Below are 19,507 nucleotides of genomic sequence, written 5' to 3' on the forward strand. Positions count from 1 at the left end.
ATATTGAGATTGTAATTATGTATCATCAAGAGCGATGTTCTCCAATTATGGATTAAAGTTAAGTATTCAAGCAACTCCGTACTTCATTTAGTAGACTCAACTCCTTTAATTGTTCCAGACCTCACGCCAGTCTGCGTGAGCTTAAACGCGTGCATTTCGGCCTCCTCTAGCAACACGGTGTTGGCTCTTCTGCCAACACATCACAAAATATTCTTCCAAGAACCGATGGAACAGTCAATCAATGCAATATGCAAATAGTTTGCTGGTAAGAAACGTGACAATGGCATACATTTGCAACAGCTGTGAGCAATAACTGTAACGGCTAAATCTTTTATTGAACCTCTGTTCATGCTCATGACGCCTAAGGTGTAAGGAGCGTGTACTAAACTGGAAAATAAAGTAAGTAAACTTTAAGTGAAAGACTTTTATTAACTTTTCATGACATACCGGTATTTAAATTTTACCCTAAATAATGCAAATAATAGATCAGATTCACGAAAAATAAGGAATTAAATGATCATTGATAGTATTCACAAAATAAATACCATTTTTCCAAAGTTTAAAATCGCATTGCGTAAATTATATTCTGGAGTATAAAATAACCCGCGCGCCAGCTCGAGTAATGAAATGTGGGGCGTCTGTAATTGCTTCTTGTTCGTAATTTGTTTCGTGTCGACGCAACAGTTGTTTTATTTAAATAGTAACTGTTACAGTTCTTTCGAGAATATGGCACCGTCAGGAGGGCAATATCGGACATTTTTCTGGTCTTAATAGCCATATTTGATTAAGTAATACGACGCATTTGGCCTCGTAAATGTAACTTTCCTTTTGTTACGTGTTCGAATGACCAAGAGGAGAAGTACATGATGTGAAAAGGCTGCTTCCGTAACGCAGCGTCTCCCTTAATAGGACTGACGATACTAATTTACCGTCTACGTCCTCTTGACGAAAATGCTGACAACATATTTTGCTACATCTGAACGGTTTACAATACTTCCTTCTCACAGTGTTCAATCAGTGCGTTCTTCGAGTTGTACTGATAGGAAATCTAAAGCGAAATTACAAAAATGAATCCACTACAAAAAAAAGTAACCAGCGCAATTCAAATTCATGTATATAAAAGAGAATAGCGCTTGAACTAATCCGCTTACTAACGAAATGTGATTCCTGTACACTTTTGCCTAAGATCAGAAGAAGTAGTACACCTGTAAATAATGCAAGCTGACACTTTTTTTATAAAAACACTTCCAGCAGAGGCTAATGTTGGGGGCTGTTAACATGGCGGGCGTCTGCTTCAAGCGAGGCCCACTGAAAGACAGACGGCGGCGCCAACTCACATGGAGCAACACTGCTGGTCTTACGAGCTGCAGCGACCGTCTCCAAAAGGAAGCGGTTTACTACACACACCAAAAAAAGTTTTGGATCACCCCGGTTACCAGAACTCCTGAAGATAGACGTTGACTGTGGATACTGTATAACAGACACAGTCCCTGTAACTGTTCAGAGACGTCACTAAACCCGCCCAAAGATGTAAACAACCATGCATGAGCAGCGTCTACTAGACGGAGGGGGCCCGACAGCCGATCAGTTCCAGTCATTGCACCAGGAAGGAGGTACACGGCTCGTGTTGTCTGTCGTTCAACCATGGCTAGACGGTCAATACCGCGATTCGATCGCGTCCGCATTGGTACTTTGTGCCAGGAAGGGCTCTCAACAAGGGAAGTGTCCAGGCGTGTCGGAGTGAACTAAAGCGATGCTGTTCGGACATGGAGGAGATACAGAGAGACAGGAACTGTCGATGAAATGCCTCGCTCAGTCCGCGCAAGGGCTACTACTGCAGTGGATGACCGCTAGCTACGGATTATGGCTCGAAGGAACGCTGACAGCAAGGCGATCATGTTGAATAAATCTTTTTGTGCAGCCACGTGACGCCGTGTTGCGACTCAAAGTTCACTCCCGACGTCCATGGCGAGGTCCAGCTTTGCAACCACGACACCATGCAGTGTGGTGCAGATGGGCCCAACAGCATGCCTAATGGATCCCTCAGGATTGGCATCACGTTCTCTTCACCGATGAGTGTCGCATATATCTTCAACCAGACAATCGTCGGAGACGTGTCTGGAGGCAACCCGGTCATGCTAAACGCCTTAGACACACCGTCCATCGAGTGCAGCAAGGTGGAGGTTCCCTGATGCTTTGGCGTGACATTATGTGGGGCAGACGTACGCCTCTGGTGGTTATGGAAGGTGCCGTAACGGCTGTACGATGCGTGATTGCCATCTTTCGACCGGTAGTGCAACCATATCGGCAGCATATTGGCGAGGCATTCGTCTTCATCGACGACAATTCGCACCACCACCGTGCACATCTTGTGAATGACTTCCTTCAGCATAACGACATCGCTGCACTAGAATGGTCAGCATGTTCTCGAGACATGAACCCTATCGAACGTGCCTGGGATAGATTGAAAAGGACGACGTGAGACATCAAACACTTTGAGGGATCTGTGCGTAATCGTCGTTGAGGAGCGGGACAATCTGGAACAGTAGCTTGATGAACTTGTGGATAGAATGCCACGACGAATACAGGCACGCATCAATGCAAGAGGACGTGCTACTGGGTATTAGAGGTACCGGTGTGTACATCAATCTGGACCACCACCTCTGAAGGTCTCGCTATATGGTGGTACAACATGCAATGTATGGTTTTCATGACCAATAAAAAGGGCAGAAATGATGTCTATGTTGATCTCTATTCCAATTTTCTGTATAGTTTCCGGAACTCTTGTAACCGAGGTGATGCAAAGTTTTTTTTTGATGTGTGTGTTTGAGAACACTTTAATATTTAGTAGCAGCGTGTTCAAACAGGTTCAGCCTCTCGGTAACATATGATAGAGTTAAGGGCTTTACTCGGGGCCTTTTCATTGAGATACTCATTTTCCGCCTGGCATCGGAGGAAGCCGTGTGTTCGCCATTTATATCGACAAGAGGACTAGTGTGGCGTCACATGTTCGTTGCGGAGTATTTCAAGGTCCTCGTGCAATTTTCTGGAGTTTCGTCCACCGTATGTGTAACAAAATCATCTGTGGTGGGCGACGAAGTGCGCAGCTACGCCACAGTTATCAGTACTGAGCAGTCCCGAGAATATTTTTTGAATGTTTCTCAGTGAAAAGCAGTGATTTGTTGTGCGATGCGAATTGGGCTAACCGCTGCAGACAAGGGAAAACATTACGAAATAAGTTTCATACATTTCCTAAGAACAATAAGGTTAAACAAAAATTGACTAAATGCTTGGAAAAGTGCGATTCGTTTTCAGTTACTAATAATTCTGCGCACTCAATACAGTTTGCTGATTGCGATTATGAAAGGGACTTGGAAAGTGACCTGTTAAACCTTCCACCTGGGACAGTACCTAACGGTGACTGCTGAGCAGCTGCTCTTCTAAACATCGTCCAGTATGAGCAAACCACCTGCAGTTATTCCTACTTCACGTACTTGGGCTGTGCACTGCTCTGTTTAAAAACAACAGCTCGATGTAGTCGCAAGGTGGGGCCGCGCACGCGTGCTGCCGTGCCCCGCAGCTGACAGCCTGTAGCTGTGACGCTGCAGTCAAGTAGTCTTACCATTGGCAAGGATTGCGAGTCAATAAAGTACACATACATGTAAAATTAAAGTTAAATGAATAATTTACTAAGGGTTCTATTCTAATGTCTGTAATTAATGTAGCCGACAGAGAATTACGTTCAATTATGTTTATTCAAGAGAGGACATCTCAAGTGAATGGCAAGTGGCCCTACATATTCATTTAAATTACAGACAGAAAATATCCTCATCAAATGCAGTAAAGTTACATTGAAAGCGTTGTGAGACTGCTACCAAAATTCCCAGTCTAAATAGCCATCAAAGATACGCGAAAACTAATTGCATTTCGTGATCAGAATACACTAATGATTCACCAGCTCAAAACACTTCAAAATTCGACATCATGATGTACAAATTAACAGACATAATGCAAAGAATAATAACACATACTGTCTGTATGCATAGTTCGGTATTAAAAGAGGAAGCAGTTACAGTCCTACTATGCAGCACATTCAGTTCTCTCGAAATATAAGTCTCCTCAGAAGTTCAAGTATGACAGCGACCAGTTACTGCCCAGAATCAACCACCTTCCCAGCTGAATACGACTCGTTACCGTAGACAGGTCTGCCACCTTCCAGAACCCGTTTGAAAGTGCCCAGCATCGTTCCGTTGAGCGATTCAGTCGAAAAGTCCCAGTCTCCACTTGACTCCCGTAGTTCAAATGGTGCAAATGGCTCTGAGCACTATGGGACTTAACATCTGTGGTCATCAGTCCCTTAGAACTTAGAACTACTTAAACCTAACTAACCTAAGGACATCACACACATCCATGCCCGAGGCAGGATTCGAACCTGCGACCGTAGCAGCAGCGCGGTTCCGGACCGAAGCGCCTATAACCGCTCGGCCACAGGCCCCTTCTTGACTCGCGTAGTGTTCCGATGTTGTCTGCTTTCCCGTTGGCTGAAGGCCTTCCCCACTAAAAATACATCATCCTTGTTATTGTTGTCGTCTTCAGTCCTGAGACTGGTTTGATCCAGCTCTCCATGCTACTCTATCCTGTGCAAGCTTCATCATCTCCCAGTCAGTACCTACCGCAACCTACATCCTTCTGAATCTGCTTAGTGTATTCATCTCTTGGTCTTTACCCTCCACGCTGCCCTCCAATACTAAATTGGTGATCCCTTGATGCCTCAGAACATGTCCTACTAACCGATACCTTCTTCTAGTCAAGTTGTGCCACAAACTTCTCTTCTCCCCAATCCTATTCAATACTTCCTCATTAGTTATGTGATCTACCCATCTAGTCTTCAGCATTCTTCTATAGCACCACATTTCGAAAGCTTCTATTCGCTTCATGTCCAAACTATTTATCGTCCTTGGTTCACTTCCGTACATGACTACACTCCATACAAAACTTTCAGAAACGACTTCCTGACACTTAAACCTATACTAGATGTTAACAAATTTCTCTTCGTCAGAAACGCTTTCCTTGCCATTGCCAGTCTACATTTTATATCCTCTCTACTTCGACCACCATCAGTTATTTTGCCCCCCAAATAGCAAAACTCCTTTACTACTTTTAGTGTCTCATTTCCTAATCTAATTCCCTCAGCATCACCCGACTTAATTCGACTACATTCCATTATCCTTCTTTTGCTCTTGTTGATGTTCATCTTATATCCTCCTTTCAAGACACTATCCATTCCGTTCAACTGCTCTTCCAAGTCCTTTGCTGTCTCTGACAGAATTACAATGTCATCACCGAACCTCAAAGTTTTTATTTCTTCTCCATGGATTTTAATACCTACTCCGAAATTTTCTTTTGTTTCCTTTACTGCTTGCTCAATATACAGATTGAATAAGGAGGCTACAACCCTGTCTCACACCCATCCAAACCACTATTTCCCTTTGATGTCCCTCGACTCTTATAACTGCCATCTGGTTTCTGTACAAATTGTAAATAGCTTCTCGCTCCCTGTATTTTACCCCTGCCACCTTCAGAATTTGAAAGAGAGTATTCCAGTCAACATTGTCAAAAGCTTTCACTAAGTCTACAAAAGCTAGAAACGTAGGTTTGCCTTTCCTTAATCTAGCTTCTAAGATAAGTCGTAAGGTCAGTATTGCCTCACGTGTTCCGATATTTCTACGGAATCCATACTGATCTTCCCCGAGGTTGCCTTCTACTAGTTTTTCCATTCGTCTGTAAAGAATTCGCGTTAGTATTTTGCAGCCGTGACTTATTAAACTGATAGTTCGGTAATTTTCACATCTGTCAACACCTGCTCTCTTTGGGATTGGAATTATTATATTCTTCTTGAAGTCTGAGGGTATTTCGCCTGTTTCATACATCTTGCTCACCAGATGGTAGAGTTTTCTCAGGACTGGCTCCCTGTCAGTATCTCCAGGCTTCTTCCATGTATACAACCTTCTTTTATGATTATTGAACCAAGTTTTAGCTATGATTAAGTTGTGCTCTGTGTAAAATTCTACCAGGCGGCTTCCTCTTTCATTTCTTAGCCCCAATCCATATTCACCTACTATGTTTCCTTCTCTCCCTTTTCCTACACTCGAATTCCAGTCACCCATGATTATTAAATTTTCGTCTCCCTTCACTATCTGAATAATTTCTTTTATTTCATCATACATTTCTTCAATTTCTTCGTCATCTGCAGAGCTAGTGGGCATATAAACTTGTACTACTGTAGTAGGTGTGGGCTTCGTATCTATCTTGGCCACAATAATGCGTTCACTATGCTGTTTGTAGTAGCTAACCCGCATTCCTATTTTCCTGTTCATTATTAAACCTACTCCTGCATTACTCCTATTTGATTTTGTGTTTATATCCCTGTAGTCACCTGACCAGACGTCTTGTTCCTCCTGCCACCGAACTTCACTAATTCCCACTATATCTAACTTTAACCTATCCATTTCCCTTTTTAAATTTTCTAACCTACCTGCCCGATTAAGGGATCTGACATTCCACGCTCCGATCCGTAGAACGCCAGTTTTCTTTCTCCTGATAACATCCTCTTGAGTAGTCCCCGCCCGGAGATCCGAATGGGGGACTATTTTACCTCCGGAATGTTTTACCCAAGAGGATGCCATTTAAGCATACAGTAAAGCTGCATGCCCTCGGGAAAAATGACGGCCGTAGTTTCCCCTTGCTTTCAGCCGTTCGCAGTACCAGCACAGTAAGGCCGTTTTGGTTAGTGTTACAAGGACAGGTCAGTCAATCATCCAGACTGTTGCCCCTGCAACTACTGAAAAGGCTGCTGCCCCTCTTCAGGAACCACACGTTTGTCTGGCCCCTCAACAGATACCCCTCCGTTGTGGTTGCACCTACGGTACGGCTATCTGTATCGCTGAGGCACGCAAGCCTCCCCACCAACGGCAAGGTCCATGGTTCATGGACATTCTACAAATATGATTTGACTCAACCTGACCATTTCCGTGACGAAACCAATATGTTGCAATAGTATTTAATAAACAAATGTTATAAATCTGTTGTCACACTCAGATCATTCACAATAATTTCTTCACAAATAAATAAGCAAGTACCCTTGCAGAAGTGCGCTCACGTTACTCGTAAATGACGACGAAATGTGGTAAAATATTATTTACACAGTTATGTATGCCTTCTTGACAGACGCGTATTTTGGTTCTTTCTTCACTTGTGGCGTCCGCTAACACATATGATTGATCAGTTTTATGTTATCACAGTTTTTTAAGAACACTTGCAATGAACATTTAAATAATGTTACTGGAAAATAGTAAACTGTTCGGTACATAAGTACACAAGTATGACAATATGCGAGGTATTCATACCATGTTCATTAGCTGCGTAAGTGTGGAGAAAACAATGTTCTGACAAACACTTGCGTAACAAAAATGTTTAAAAAATTCCATACGCCAGTATATAAAATAGATAGAGATAAGTGGCTTTGAGGGCGGTAGCTGTTGTGTAGTGTTGCCATATGAGATATCGCATGTTGAAATCGCGTGAAGCGTTTGTTGTTGTTGTGGTCTTCAGTCCAGAGACTGGTTTGATGCAGCTCTCCATGCTACTCTATCCTGTGCAAGCTTCTTCATCTCCCAGTACCTACTGCAAGCTACATCCTTCTGAATCTGCTTAGTGCATTCATCTCTTGGTCTCAGTCTACAATTTTTACCCATCCCGCTGCCCTCCAGTACTAAATTGGTGATCCCTTGATGCGTCAGAACTATTCCTATCAAGTGATCCCTTTTTTTAGTCACGTTGTGCCACAAATTCCTCTTCTCCCCAGTTCTCTTCAGCACCTCCTCATTAATTACGTGATCTACCCAGAATTCTTCTGTAGCACCACATTTCGAAAGCTTCCAAACCACACCAAATTTACCTTCTTTTCTTGCCATTGCCAACCTACATTTTATATCCTCTTTACTTCGACCATCGTCAGTTATTTTGCTCCCCAAACAGCAAAACTCATCTACTACTTTAAGTGTCTGATTTCCTAATCTAACTCCCTCAGCATCACCCTATTTAATTCGACTACATTCCATTATCCTCATTTTGCCTTTGCTGATTTTCATCTTATATCCTCCTTTCAAGGTAATGTCCATTCCGTTCAACTACTCTCCCAAGTCCTCTGCTGTCTCTGACAGATTTACGATGTAACCGGCAAACCTCTAAGTTTTTATTTCTTCTCCATGGGCTTCTATTCCTACTCCAAATTTTTCTTTTGTTTCCTTTAGTGCTCGTTCAGTATACAGATTGAATAACATCAGGGGTAGGCCACAACTCAGTCTCACTCCCTTCTCAACCACTGCTTCAACTACCTCCCTATCTTGCCCTTCGACTCTTATAACTGCCATGTAGTTTCTGAACAAATTTTAAATGACCTTTCGCTCCCTGTATTTTACGCCTGCCATCTTTACAGTTTGCAGGAGAGTATTCCAGTCAACATTGTCAAAAGCTTTCTCTAAGTCCACTAATGCTATAAATTTAGGTTTGCCTTTCCTTGACCTATCTTGTGAGGGAAGTCGTAGGGTCAGTATTGCCTCCCGTGTTCCTACGTTTCTCCGGAATCCAAACCGATCTTCCCCGAGGTTTATTTTTTGGTTAAAAGAATTGCGAATACTGTTCAGGTTTTTCGTGTTATACTGTAGCATTATTAAGTTTTTTATTAGTTAAAAAGGAAACAAAATAAGCTTGATTTAAAAACATAACGTAAGGAGCAGAAAAGTTCTTGGACCGCGACCTCACATCCCGGAAAGTATATCAACAGCCATGTCACCCGGTCGTGAAAGCCTTCATTCTACAATCACAGCCAGATTAAAACTATGTGCCGGACCGAGACTCGAACTCGGGACTGTGGCTAAGCCATGTCTTCGCAGTATCCTTTCTTTCAGGAGTGCTAGTTCTGCAGGGTTCGCAGGAGAGCTTCTGTAAAGTTTGGAAGGTAGGAGACGAGACACTGGCGGAAGTAAAGCTGTGAGGATGGGGCGTGAGTCGTGCTTCGGTAGCTCAGTTGGTCGGCAGTCTGCTTTCGGCTGCGGTGGGGCGAGGACGTCCGCTGCGCCCCGCCGTGCGCGACCGTGAGCGCTTGCTTGTGTTTACCTTCTCGCGGCGCGAGTTGTATTTGTTCTAAGTTCAGTGCGATTATGGCACACACATGGCGTCACGATACGATCGAAGTTACTTTCCAACCAGATCACGCGCGTCCTCGAGCCTATGAAATAGAACAATTCATACGCGACGATCTACGTTTAGATCCGGCGACTGTCGTCGGAATACATTTTTCTATAACGGCGAGCGTGGTTTATGTTAAAATGACCAGTGCAGAGGTCTGCGCGACAGTGGTTTCTAAATACTCGAACTCTCTCCGATTCAAACATTCTGACGGGCATATCGGTGCAGTGACGGTGGATCATGCAGGCATGGGCCTAAGGACTGTAAGAGTTTTTGAGCTCCCCTTCGAGGTCCCAGAGGAAGTTGTCAAGGACGCCTTCCGACCATATGGCAATGTTATCAGCCACGTTGCAGAAAAGTGGCAAACTTTCTCGACGTATAAGGTCTACAACGGTGTGCGCCAAATTAAACTTGAGCTCAAGAAACATGTGCCGTCCTATTTGAACATCGGTGGCTGTCGTGCAATCATCATGTACGACGGTCAGCCGCGTACCTGTTCCGGATGTGGGCAGGAAGGCCATGTTCGATCGAGCTGCTTACAACGTAGAATTACGCAGATACCAGTGGGAGACTCCGTTTCCCCGACGGCGACGACAATCCTGCCCCTCACGTACGCTCAGACGACGATGCGCACCATAGTTGAGGACGAAACGGGCGATCAGACACATCCATCGACGCCAGAAGTACCAAGGGAGGAAGAGGAAGGACCCTCGGTGCCAACCCATATGTCGCCCCCTCCACAGCAACAACAGCAGCAACAGTCCCACGGACTCCAGACGCAACATAACATTCAGAACGCGATGGACGTGGACGCGAACATTGTCCCGACCGCGGCTTTCCTAGCGGAAGGTGATACGACGCTGGATTGCCTCCCACATTCGGATACGGGTGTCCACGTTCGAAAGCAACGTTCGCCCCGACGACGCAAGCGACGTCGGCGGACCCCTTCTGACGATTGCCTCCTACACACGGCCGGTCAAGAAGGTGACATCTCATCAGACAGCATGGATGCTGCGCCTGCCGAGGATCTAAGTGGTGTAGACGGTTCACTTGCCCATACTACGAGTGCCCAGTTACTTCTTGCACCACAAACGCGGCAGGTCGCGTCGATGGATGGCGCTCCGTCTACCTCTACCAAAGACGACGTACGTGAGAGAGATTTAGGTGCCGATCAGCTACACAGCATCGTGTTGCACCCACTGTGGTCGGACGATGTTGAGGAACTTCCTGAAGAGGGCACGGGTGACAGGGGAGGGGGCGGCATTGGGGATGCCACTCCTAGCGTGAAAGACTCATAATTTGTAACGGGTTTGGTGGGTCCGGCATCTCTTGCGGTTAGCTTTTATTGCCATGGCGTCTACCCTAGGTGAAGAGGCTAGGCAGCACACCTTTCGCCTTGCCACAATCAATATCAACGCGATAAGGGCACCACACAAACTGACAATGCTACAACGCATGCTTGATGCGGCGGACATCGACGTGGCCCTCTTACAGGAAGTATGTGTCGCTAGTTTCCCTGACTTCTACGGATATACCGCCCACATCTCCCACGCCTCTTCTACCGATTGTGGTGTGGCTGTTCTGCTACGGGACGGTTTGGCGGCTACGGACGTACTGTACTTACCGAGTGCAAGAGCCATGGCAGTAACTGTCAACGGTGTACGACTCATCAATGTATATGCCCCTTCAGGATCAGGGAGACGGAGAGATCGGGCCCGCTTTTTTTCGGAAGATATTACGCGTCTATTTATGGGCCACATAGACGATATGGTGATCGGAGGAGATTTTAACTGTACATTATCTCCATCTGACCAGCAGCCACATCACGTCCCGTGTGCGGAATTGGAAATGCTAGTGCGTGACCTCCACCTGATTGACACGTGGCGCCACATCCATGGCCCAGCTCCTGGTTACACCCATTATACAAGCCATTCATCAAGTCGGTTGGACAGGATTTACGTCACAAGCACCCTTTCGACGGCGACGAGAGGAGCAGAGCTCTGGCCCACTGCATTCACAGACCACACAGCCTATATTTGCACCATTGCCCTCCAACCTGCACGTGTGTGGCGCAGTAGGCCCCCCTGGAAACTGAACGTCGCCCATCTGGAAGAGCCGGCATGTAAAGGTGCTGTCGAAGAGTCGTGGAACGCGTCCTTACGGCGTCGTGGTCGTTACCGATCGACCCTCAGTTGGTGGATTGAATGTGCGAAGCCTGCTCTTAGACGCATCTTCATGGCTTACGGCCGGGAAGCAGCGGCATGGAGGAGGAGCACGGAAAACTTTTATTACACCGTCCTACGGGAATGTCTTGCTATGGAGCCCTCACCTGACAGGCAGATCACAGTCAATCGCGCGAAAGCGCAGCTCGTCTCCTTAGCACGCCATCATTTACAAGGCGCTGTTATACGGTCGCGTGCTCCAGACATGATACAATCAGAAAGGCCATCTATGCACCACGTGCTCATAGAACGCAGGAGGCGCCGTAGGGCACTGGTAACCGACGTGATAACCGACGACGGTCGACATGTGGCAGAACAAGCAGATATAGCAGAAGCCTTCTATGGGCATTACGCTCAACTTTATTCAGCAGTGCTCCCTGATATGGCGACGGTAGACACCGTTTCAGCACATGTCCACGGTACAGTTCCACCATACATGGTACCGACTTTACTGGGAGAAGTGACAGAAGAGGAAGTGCTCGACGCCATTGGTAAAGGTGCGCCCCATAAATCACCAGGAATCGATGGGTTACCATTAGAGTTCTATCGAGCCTTTAAACAACTGTTGCTACAGTGTTTGATTGAAATTTGCCAGGAATTGATGTCCCCGGGTATAACATTGCCTGCACCATTCTTGGAAGGTCTGATTGTCCCCATCCATAAGCCGAAGGGACGGAATCATGTCCGCGACTATCGTCCCTTAACGTTATTGAACAGCGACTTCAAGATCTTTTCGAGGCTGCTATCGGAACGTATTCGCGGCACACTATTGCACGTCTTGTCCGGCGATCAGACGTCCTTAGGGGGACCCAACAACATCAGAACTGCGTTATGTCGTTACAGAGATCTCATCTCCCTTGCACGGGTGAGACGTTTGCCGGCAGCCCTCGCGTCTATCGACTTTAGCCAGGCTTTTGACCGTGTGGGCCACACTTTCCTCACGGCCGTTCTACGGCGCATGGAATACCCCGACCCGTTTATCACAGTGTTGACACACCTACTACATGGTGCAACTTCTCGAGTGCTTGTTAATGGAAGACTGACGGCACCCATGCCGATCCGCCGATCAGTACGACAGGGATGTCCATTATCAACATTGTTATTTGCATTGGCCTTAGAACCCTTGTTGTGTGGTCTCCGAGACAGGCTCACTGGGATACAGTTCGGCGGCTCCATCTATCGCTGCACCGCATATGCGGATGATTTGATGATCGTCGTACGAGGAGCTGACGATATGGCCGCGGCTTTGGACTGGATTGCAACCTACGGTACAGCTTCTGGTAGCCAAATCAACGTTGACAAGTCCGTCGCCTTGAGCATCGGGATTGGGCTACCGCAGGAACACATTGCCCCCTTACGCTTCAGTGATACTGTACGCTGCTTGGGCTTAGATTTCATGAACGACATGCGACGCGCGACGACGCTCAATTATCGACGCCTTCTTAACCAAATTAGGGCCGGAATTGCAAATCAGCGCTTGCGATCCCTCAACATCGTTCAGCGGGCGTATTATGCCAATGTATACCTTGCGTCCCGCATACCGCATGTCGCCCAAACGCTACCCATTCCGAAGCCCTTGGCTCGTAGCATTATGGCAGCGCTGGGATACTTCGTCACCGCTGGTATGTTACTGAAGATCAGATACGTATCTCTTACCCTCCCCAAGGAAAAAGGTGGTCTCGGCCTAGTTAACGTCCATGATAGGGCCATTGCCCTCTATGTTAGCGCCCATTTATGTCTGCTGCGCCGTTGTCCTACGAGCCTCACGAGTCTGCTTCTGACGGCGCTACGCCCTGCTTCACTAAGAGCGCCGGTGCCACTACGGGACATCCCAGCGCCCCTCTTTTATATAGGACGTTTCTATTTAGAACAAAGTTATTGCAGTGTCGCGCTCACGACACCACAAATGGCCACAACTCGACGCCTATATCATGACATGCTGCAACGCCGCCCCCTTAATGTGGTCGAATTAAAATATCCTGACGTACGGTGGCGCGTGGTGTGGAAGACTGTACACGATGCCATGCTTGATTCCGATGTTGTTTCTCAATGGTACGTCGTCGTTAATGGGAAGCTCGTGACGCAAGAACGTCTCTACAATATTAACATGGCAGAATCTCCCAATTGTGTGGGTTGTAATACAGTAGATTCTGACGAGCACCGCCTCAGCTGTGGAGAGGCGGAACCGGTTTGGCACCTAGTGCGGCAGATGCTGGCTTATCTCTTGCGAGTTAGGCCGGACCATATATCTGCACGCACGTTATTGTTTCCGGATGAGATATTTTACCCCAATACTCGAACCAACTCTGTCACCTGGATACGTGGACATGCAGTCCATTACCTCTGTCGTGACGGACACAAGGATTTCCTTGACTTCTGGCTCTATTTGCAAGAAAGACATCATGCTATTTCCGGGCGTACCAGATATCGACAGTGCTTCGCAAACTACCTATGGAGTGCCTTTCACAGCCCGCCGTGTAGCTGGAATGTTCCAGGCAGTGGCAGATGAGGTCAGAACGAACTGCAAATGACCATATATTGAACAATCTTATCAGTGGGCGCAGACGCTGGGAAGCCTCACTACGACGTGGTAGCTTTCTTTTCATGCTATTTATGTTTCATATCTTCGATGGCGTCTTCATTCTGTTTTAGTTTTCCAGGCTTGGTTAACTGTGACTGTTCGCAGACCTGCGTTCGAATCCAAATATATACACAAGAACAAAAAAAAACGAACAAAATGAACAACAAATAAAATTTAATAAAGTATTATACCTTTCCTTTCTCCTTTTATTTTATTTTTTATACAAAGTTCAGAGGCATCTTTAATTTTTGTTCGTTGGCGGAACCTGAAGTGGCGGCGAACGGCCGTCCTAGTTAGCTTTAGGATGAAAGTGGCGGTGGCACTAGCTTTGTTTTTGTTTATAGGCTAGATAGGTTTTTGGGGGCAGTATGGGTGATAGGGGCCAACGCCTGAAGTGGAAGAGGTAATTTTCTTTCTTTATTAAAAAAAAAAAGTCTTCCCTCCAGTGAAAAGTTTAATTTTTTTTCAGTTAAAAAAAAAAAAGTTGGTAGAGCACTTGCCCGCGAAAGGCAAAGGTCCCGATTTCGAGTCTCGGTCCGGCACATAGTTTTAATCTGCCAGGAAATTTCATATAATATATTTACTGTTAGAAAGTTCTTAATTCGTGGCTGTGGCAGAATGTATGGTATTTCAAACCACGAGAATACCAATCGTTTTCAGAAGAACTGATTTTTTGAAAACTTTTTTTGATGAGCTGAAACTTTATTCATGTCATTGGCATAAACAATTCTTGTATCTAGGTCTTATGTATGTTATGTGTTAACCCTCCATGAGAACAACTAATGTAATAAGAAAAGTTAGTATATTACTCCTACATACTTATAGACAAATAAATGAAACTTAGAAAAATTTTAGGTGAAGCTGCCCATCTTTTCTCGAGGGCTGCTGTTATGAATAAACATCTGTGGATGTGGCGAGAAAATAATCTTGTGAATACACCAACAATGTGACACAGTAGATGCAGCAACAATAGCGTATAATTGTCTAGTGGTGGAGTGACGAAATGATTGTTGCAATTGTGTTTATGTTAACTTTTGAATTTGTCAGGTGGAACCCAGTTCTGTTTGTTGCATCGTATAGTTGGGACGGTAGGAGTTGTCAGTGTGAAAAGGCCGCATGTGTGCAAAAGTGAATTGGGTGAACTGAAAAAATATCAGTATAGCCAGGATGTTTTAGAACTGTCGCTCACACATATTTTAAATGGAAAAATAAGCATTTACAAACCTCGCTAGCTATAAAATTCCCAAAGGAACCGTGATAAACAATATTCTAAGTCATCATGATAAAATTCAAGATGATGAGCAAGGTTTTAGTTCTAAAGAACAATGGTGTGTATTTCTTTGGGGTTTCGTAAAGCAAGTTTGTGATCACATTTTTTTGCCCTTAACATTACTTTGTGTGTTACTATGAGATTAGTACTAAAATTTAATGACTATGCCACATTTATTTCTCAGTTATAAGTTTCAGAATAATTAAAAGTCACCCTAGAATCAAACATTTCACAATTATCAGAACACAGTTTTTTTTTAATTTTATGATCCGTTAGAGTGAAAGCTAATAAACAACAAAAATTTCACTATTATAGCTGAGTGTCTGTGATGTGAATGGAAAACCAATGTTTTAATTTTATTGCTTTCAGAAATAGTTCCCAAGTTTAAAGTCAAAAACGAGTGAACTTCACCCCACTTGATGGTATGTGACTGTACTGCCCCGAGCTCACTCCCTCAGGCTGGGTTGGCCGCTTGGTTTGCACCATGTGCAGAATGTCTGCTGTAGGTGTGCCTATACTAGCTGCATCTGACCGCTGGCAAACTGATATGCACTTCCCAGCACCTGTGCTCCACGGGGCAGCTTTGGAACAGCCTAAGTTTAATGTGTCGTCTTCGGAGTAATTAATATCTGAAGGTGCTCATGTCTAATGAGTGAAACCGATGATGCACTGAGCCGTAGTGTTGCGTGATGTACAGTCTGACTCCAGCTCACAGCAGGTGCTCGTTGTCTGGCAGATACTACCAGGGTGAGCCACCGGCGAATGCCGCCATCTTCGACGTGAGGAGCCAGAAGGACGAGGAGCAGGCAGAGTTGCGCCACTCCAGGCTCCAGCTCCAGAGGCTGCCTGCACTCACCATCCGCAGGCAGCTCCAGGTAACTCCAGCAACCTATCGGTTTGTAATATCGTGCTTCCATTCGTATATAGGGCATTCAAATTAAAACGAGTTACATAGAAAAAAGTAGGTTAACTGTTTATTGTTTCAAAACTATCACTGTAAGTGTTAATATATTTATTCCACGGTAAACAGGACAGTCACTGCCATCGTGGAAAAAAGTCTGCAGTTGCCTACAGAACCGTGATTGTACCCAGGCATGATTGTACCTCTTCATCTGAAGCAAATATTTCTTTAGGGCTACAAAAATATGGAAATCACATAGGGAGAGATTGGGACTGTGTGGAGGATATATAAGGACTTCACAGTGAAACATCTGCTGTGCGGCACCGCCCACACGTTGCGAAGGTCGTTTCAAATGTGCTGCAGAACTTCTGCTGGGAAGCTCGTACACATCCTCCGTACAGTCCCAAATCTCTCCCCGTGTGATTCCACATTTTTGGAGCCCGGTTGGAAAAACTTCCACAGCTGTCGATTTCCTTCTGGTGAAGAGCTACACACCTGGGTTCAGTATAGTTCCATTGGCAACTGCAAATATTTTTCCACAAAGTCAGTGACCATCTTGTCTCACGGTGGCGTAAATGTGTCAACAATTGTGATGATTACTTTTGAAATAGTAAACAGTTGCTTGTTTTCTTTCCATCTGCCTCATTTTCATTTAACTATTATATTGTGTGTTCAAAAAGTGTGCTGCGCAAGGGTAATCATAAAATTTTAATTTTCTTCTTCTTAATGTGTCAGTGACAACCATTTGGATGGAGTTTAGGTGAATTGTAGCACTTCAGGTATGTGCTCTGTGTTGGGCTTGCTGACACAAGATCCTCTTGTGTCACAATGCCTGAGAAGGTGGTGTAAATGGAACAGTGAAGGAAATGACTCATTGTCTGCTTGGCACTAGATACACAGTACACATCTCAGTTATCATGGGTTCCCCTTTTTGACATGCCAGAGTATCTCCTCTTGTGGTGGCATCCAATCACATTTAGCTCTGTCCTGACAGCATTGGAGTCCCTCTGCAGTCTCTGACTTCATTAAGGGAGTGTTACGTGAGAGAAAGCTTTTCCTGCAGGCTGTCCATCTAGGGCAAACTTGTTAAGTGGGTGTCTATCATCAGTGTTGACTTTGTTCCTTTTGTATTTGGCTGTTGCTATATGTATGGTGTTGGGTGATGCTATTCTGGCCAGATCTTGAATCTTCTTGCTTGGAGTTGATACCAAGCATCCTGTCATTTGTCAGTAAATTTGGTGAGAGGCAATGTCAACCTGTTTCAAGTGACAAGATGGGCACCATACAGGGCAAGCATAGTCCCTGCCAAGTAACACAATGCTGACCCTGGTGACTGAAGCATATGTGGGCTTGCTCCCCAACTTGCACCCTTGAGTGACATATTGTTTTGTGTTGTGACTTTTATTCTGACACTCCTTGAATGCCTGACTCCTGTTAAGGATAACTTCAAGGTTTTTAGGGGTAGAGCTGCAATTGAGAGGAGTTCTCAGCCATTAGACTTTTAACTTGTAGCTGATATGTTTTTAGTGGAGGTGAAAAGCACTGACTGCTATCTTGCTAGGATTTTGCTTCGGGGTGCTGACTTCATAGTAGACTCCTGGATCCTCAAGAGCAGATGATTCCTTCAAATGTCTTTTGGCTGGTGAAGAGGACCAAATCACTTAATTAATGGACTGGAAGCCTTGTTACTTGGTTGGTCGGTGTTGTACAAGTTAAATGTCACGGGAGCAAGAACGCTACCTTGGGGAGGATTGGTTTTTGTCTTTTGCCACCGACTTTTGGTGTTTTGAAAGCTAATATAGACTCTTCTGTTGCTGAGCAGCTCTGTAGTGGTCTTCATAAAGTCATAATCTTTTGTTGTGTTGTACATCTTTGGGAGAAATCTCCTGATGTTTATTCCATTGTAGGTGACTATCTTCGAGAACATTTTCATTATCACCTCGAAAAAATCAAGCTGTGGCCATGAAATTCAGTGTATTGTGTTAATTCTGCTCCACATATTCACCCTTCAATGCGACACATTTTGCTCTGCAGTGGATACCTTGCTGGAGATCTCGGTTGTAGAAGCCTACATTTTGTATGTTTATATTACATTCCACTTTGAATATCCTGGAAATCATCAACCTGGAAATGCCTGCCACACAACAGCTTCTTCATCTGAGGTACAAGGAGAAAGTCACTGGGCGCCATGCCAATAAAATATGTGGTGTGACCTAAACTATGGCAGCCCAAAGGAGCAGCATATGTGACTGCATCCTATGCAGAATGAGCTGTTATGCTGTCGTGGAGCAGAAACATCTCTGGACAGTTTCCTGTGATGTTTTGTTTTGACAGGCTTCATCTGGAGATTTTGGTAGTATGGTATGCTCCTGTGGTGGTTTGCTCTTTATGAGCACAATCTGTTTCTAACACACAATGGCAGTCCCACAAAATGGTCAGCATCGTGTTCCCTGATGATAGTCAGGTCAATGCCTTTTCAGTGGTATGCTCCTGTGGTGGTTTGCCCTTTATGTGCATAATCTGTTACCAACACACAGTGGTAATCCCACGAAATGGTCACCATCATCTTCCCTGATGATATTTGGATCACTGCCTTTTCAGTGATGGTGAATCTGCATGTCCACACTGATTGGTGCGTTCCTTTGTCTCACAGTCCTAGTGATATATGAAGATGGTTTGATAAGTCTGGTAAATTTCTATGCAAGAATGGAACATTTTTGTTGTGTCTTCATTGTTGGTAAGGTTTATTATTCCAAGGATTGTAAAATACCATACACATTTCATTGTTGACAGCCATCTGAACTGGTCAGTGTGTCAACTGCAATTGGAAAAGGAGGAAACTGAGTCTCGTGCTCTTATTAAAAATTTTCATTTGAAGGGTTGAACTGCTGCGCAAATCAAAACAGAATTGGGTTAAGCTGATGTGGACTCTGCACCATCATTGAAGACCATTTACTTTCGGATTAATGAATTTAAACATGCTTGGATGAGCATCGAGGACAAAGTGTGCTTCAGCTCTCCAATTGAGGTCACCACAAAGGCAGAATCCGTGGTGTGGTAATGCAAGATCACCAAATAAAAATTCATGACACTGCTGAAGCTGTAGGCATATCAACTGAGTGAGTGCGTAAAATCGTGCATGGGGAATTGGCTGTGAAGAAGCTGTGTGCAAGGTGGGTGCCATGATTGCTCACAGTTGACCAAAAGTGCATCAGGCACAACATTTCAACACTTTTCTGGCGATGTTTATTCACAATTTGCAATATTTTTTTCACTGATTTGTG

At 44.9% G+C, this 19,507-nt stretch overlaps 1 protein-coding gene across 1 annotated transcript in view; it reads left to right on the forward strand.

Moving 5' to 3' along the window:
• Positions 1-19,507, forward strand: part of LOC126210023 (serine/arginine repetitive matrix protein 1-like) — a 264,901-nt gene that overhangs the window by 103,489 nt on the left and 141,905 nt on the right. Inside the window, exon 5 of the mRNA XM_049939127.1 lies at positions 16,059-16,197. Coding sequence (XP_049795084.1) covers positions 16,059-16,197 — 139 coding nt within the window. The remainder of the gene's footprint in view (positions 1-16,058; positions 16,198-19,507) is intronic.

Source organism: Schistocerca nitens, chromosome 10, assembly GCF_023898315.1.
Source record: "Schistocerca nitens isolate TAMUIC-IGC-003100 chromosome 10, iqSchNite1.1, whole genome shotgun sequence".
Classification (NCBI taxonomy): Eukaryota; Metazoa; Arthropoda; class Insecta; order Orthoptera; family Acrididae; genus Schistocerca; species Schistocerca nitens.